The sequence below is a fragment of the Notolepis coatsorum genome, assembly GCF_963971535.1.
Source record: "Notolepis coatsorum genome assembly, chromosome: 6".
Classification (NCBI taxonomy): Eukaryota; Metazoa; Chordata; class Actinopteri; order Aulopiformes; family Paralepididae; genus Notolepis; species Notolepis coatsorum.
In genome coordinates, this window is record NC_140170.1 from 145,543,958 (window position 1) to 145,548,558 (window position 4,601).

General features: G+C 44.5%; 1 protein-coding gene across 1 annotated transcript; it reads right to left on the reverse strand.

Moving 5' to 3' along the window:
- Positions 1–1,519: 1,519 nt before the first annotated feature.
- mdfic2 (MyoD family inhibitor domain containing 2) lies at positions 1,520–4,346 on the reverse strand (the record flags this gene model as incomplete). The annotated part of the gene is made up of 3 exons (XM_084316173.1): positions 4,296–4,346; positions 3,633–3,845; positions 1,520–1,776 (listed from the first exon to the last, which is right to left on the reverse strand). Exons 1-3 carry the CDS (start codon positions 4,318–4,320, stop codon positions 1,520–1,522), a joined length of 495 nt encoding a protein of 164 aa, XP_084172299.1. The 5' UTR covers positions 4,321–4,346.
- Between the last annotated feature and the right edge of the window lie 255 nt (positions 4,347–4,601).

Here is a 4,601-nt window from a genome sequence, read left to right on the forward strand (position 1 = left end):
GTAGACAGGGGTCGAGGGGAGCTCCAAGGACGAGTGTCCTACAGATGCCATCTCTAAACTGCTCCTCTGTTTACAATGGCACTTGAACTGAAATAGGCACATTGAACGGGGGTGGGGGGGGGGGGGGTGGGATGGGTGGCGGCTATCCAAGGTTATTTTTTTTGTACTTCAGTCATGCCGAAGCTGGAGTTCCGATCTGTGTATCAACACACCGGAATTCAAGACTGTGATCTTGACGCTCCCTGTGCATTGTTGTGCTGTTATACAAGTCACATGCAACACACTACGTCTAGTTGAGGTTGATGTCCTGGCACTCTGGTGCCGGGATAACAGCCTGCTCCTGAACATTGGTAAGACCAAGTAGCTGATCGTGGATTTTAGGAGAACACAGCAGGGGACACACACACCACTGTGGATTAATGGGGCTATCGTGGACAGGGTGAGCAGTTTTAAGTACCTGGGAGTCCACATCACAGAGGACCTGACATGGACAACACACATAGACACTGTGGTAAAAAAGGCAAAGCAGCGCCTCTATCACCTGAGACAATTCTATTCCGGGGCTGTAGAGAGCATCCTGAACATCACTGCCTGGTTTGGAAACTGCACTGCCCAGGACAGGAAGGCTCTACAGAGAGTGGTGCACTCAGCAGAGCGTACTACGGGTATTGCACTACCACCACTGCAGGACTTATACAATAGGAAGTGCAAATCCAGAGCCTGCAGAATAATGAAGGACCCTCACCACCCCAACAACAGCCTGTTCAAGCTGCTGAGGTCAGGCAAGCGCCTCCGCATACATGCAGCAAGAACAGAGACTCAGACTCAGCTTCTTCCCCCAGGCCATCAGAACATCTCTCCACACACAAGCACACATGAACACACACACACACCACACATTCTGCACTCTCTCACACACCACAGGTCACTTTAAACACATAAGAAAAGGTCACTTTAAAAACTGGATATTGTATAGTAGTGTACATAGGACTCATTACCTAAGCTTAGCATTGTATTGTATTTTATCTTAGTACTTTTATCATGTCTATTTTATTATCTATTCTATTTTATTCTATTATTATTTGTATTTTTTGCACAATCGAAGCGGGCATGGCCACCTTCATTTCACTATATGTCGTGTGAATGTATGTATGTATGTGATGAATAAACCTCTTGAATCTTAAATCTTGAATCTTGCTCAGGCACCCGTCGTATCAAACCTGTAATTCTCTGGAGTGAACTGATGTGTCAAGTGATAAGATGAGGTTGTTGTTTTTTTGTGACAACTTAGTAGGAGAAGGCCATGCTTAGAGGAATATCATGTGTTTACTACTGCAGCATGGGAACCATCTTCTCAACGGTCATTCTCATCAAAGCTCATATTCTTGCTCATACTGTATACTTTTGCGGTCTGACGTCAATGGACGGAAAAACCTCAACTCCATGATGGGCAGGAGCTCACGTCCGGTCGTCTGCGCCACTTCTCTATAAGCTTCTAGAAGTATGTAGCGATTTTCGACTAGCGGTAGCACATCTCTGAGATCTCCATGGCCAGCTCCAGACAGTCACCTGTGTCCTGACAGGACTCCAGCAGACCACAGTCGCAGGCCAGGCGGGTGGGAGAGTCGCGGCAGGGCGGAGGCTCTGCGGTGCTGGAGAAGAGCTGGTAGGCGGGGCAGCAGCGGAAGACGGCTCTCTCACAGGAGCCGGGTATCATGAGAAGCAAGTCGTGGAACCTGCAGAAGAGGCAGTTCAGGACGACGCCTGCACAGTCCTCTGAGAAAGAAAGAGATCGTTAGTTTTCTTTTTCTTTTCTTTTTTCTTATTAATCCCCTTGGGGGAAATTTGTCTTCTGCATTTGACCCATCATAACTATTTAGAAGCTGTGCGACGTCCGGGGACCTTGTCCTCAACTAAAGAAATTCTTAAGTCGACTAATAGTCATTGGACTTTTGACGACTAACCTCTTTGAGGTTATTTAGGAAATTACTAATTCAGCATAGGAAAGAAAAAGCATAGGAAAGGATTAACATCGATTGATGAACAAAGAGGGCACAGCCATAACTCTTGCACAGCGATTTCTTTGCTTGGCCTACTGTTGGGTTTTTCCGTAGAAGATGTAATGCTTGCAACCCCAACAGACCACTGACCGTGACCCAGTTAAAAGTCTGAACTGTAACGAACACTCAGAGTGTCCAATCCACGCCTTGGGGTTTTGTCTTTTAAAACGTAGATCATCTGAGCTGCTAAAGAGCTGCTGCAATCCGTTCTCACTTATTGTTTAGAACATTTTAAAAGCCTCCTCTCCCTCCCCGGGCGTTCCTCTACACATGCATAATTTAAGAAATCATCCCTCGCTCCCTTACAGTGAGATAGACGAGGAAGCTGTTTGGAAACATAATCAATTACCAGAAAGGCTCTCCTTGTTACGAGGACCATTTCCACGTTGCACTGTGGTTGCTGTGAACAACATGCTGTGGTGCCTTCTTCCCAGCAGCCTTTGCCAAATGGTGCCCCTCCTGGGTGTAATGAAGTGTGAGATCACTGGACTACGACACTGACTATAAGCAGACATGCTCATTGGAAGACAGAGGAGGAACGTGCCATGCAACTATAGTATGCACACAATATAAACACTATATATATATATGTGCACTTTTATACAGATCAAGTGCAAGGGATTGACTTTTTGAAAAGTGAACATGTTGATTACATGTTAAGAGCACAGACTACTGTTTGTAAGACATGATTTTGAGAGCATTGCTTATTAAGTATCTAATTAGTGCCTAGCATTGTTTACTGGTCTATGTACTTAATAATTCAAGTACATAAGTGCATATGTAATCAATTACGTTTCATTTAGCCAGTCTCTCCATTCTTGTGGCTTTTACATCCGATTCTTTTTCGGCTGTAGTGTCTGTGTGTGAATTATTCACACACTTTCATAATTCATAATAATATAAACTGCATTTAAAGATTCTTAGAGCATTGTGAGCTATAAAGCCTGTAATTTGTCACACTTTTATTCTGTTTTTGGGATGATTATTCTGTATATAAATTGAGTATCAGCATATTAAAAGCTCTGTGTGAATAAAACCTAGCCAATTAATTAAAGCTATTTTACGCAGGACTCGCGACAAGAAAAACGTTTTGCCTTAAGTAGCAACACATTCCAATGTGTGGCCTTGTCAAAAGTGGTATACTATCAGCACTAAGGTACTGCTAGATCTGTGCCAATTCCGCACCTCCCCAAAGACTGTGTGTGGAGTGCAGACAACAAATGATATCTAGAATGCTTCGGACTAACTGACCCCTTGCACTGAAGAACCATAACTAAACTCATAATAGAATTCTAAATACTTATGATAGAATTGCTGTATTTGCAGCCCATGGATTTGCAGTTGTAAATTTCAATCCAAATCACTTGTGTTAATGTGATATACAGTACCACACGCTAGTACTCAACCACTACTACCTTTAACTATGAATGTACCCAACACTCCAACTTGCTATCTTTAGATAATAAAGTTTCAAAACATTGTTCCTCTGAAAAATGAAAACAGAGCCATGTGGTTCTTCGTCTGGGGGACTATCACTAACGCAGACCATCTGGTGGACACTTTTTCACTGACCTCCTGTATCTGTCTGAGAGGAGGAAAGAGAGTCTGTAGTGTAGGAGGAAGAGGAGGAAGACCTCCTGATGTACTTCTCCTTCGTGAAGAGAGAGGAGGAGGAGCCACCGCGGGGCCTCTGGGAACCTGTGTCTGTGTTGGGTTCTCCAGGTTCATACTCAGGAACGCCACTGAAGTTCCTGTCGTCAGCTGCAGCCTCACTCTGGATGCCGTCTGTCAAAGAAAGCAGATTCTCTCTGAGCATCCCAAACAGCTTTAACCCTCAAGTTGTGTTCCGGTCAAATTTAGCTGATTTACAACCTTCCTCTACCAAAAATATGGTTTCTTCATGAATTCCTCCACACCTACAATTAATTTAACTTTGTTTCCGATCAAATACAGGGTACTAGAGGGTATTACATGGTACTACAGGCTACTACTTACTGTAGTACTACATGGTAGTACGGGGTATAGGTTTACATTTACATTTAGTCATTTAGCTGACGCTTTTATCCAAAGCGACTTACACGTTTTATACAACAAGACAGCAGAAAGGGTACAACTCTATCAGCTGAGTATGTTCATCAAATTGTTGAGTGCTACAGTGTAGGTTATAGTAGTATATTAGGACAAGTGCATGACAGTAAGGTTAGTTAGGGTTAGACGGGTTTCGGCTGTCCTAACTGTGGTGGGAAGTTCGTTCCACCATTGTGGGGCAAGGATCGAGAATAGGCGACTTCTCTTTGATGACCCTCCCGGAGCTCGGATAGGAGTATGTCTGAGGCGGCCAGAAGATGCAGAGCAGAAGGGTCTTGAGGGTGTGTAGTTAGAGACCATTGACCGGAGGTCAACGGAGGGAGCCGTTCCCTTTGCTGCACGATATGCCAGGTCGAGGGCCTTGAAGCAGATTTGTGCGGCAATGGGGAGCCAGTGCAGGTCCCTGAGAAGTGGGGTGACATGGGCTGACTTCGGTAGGTTATTACATCGTAC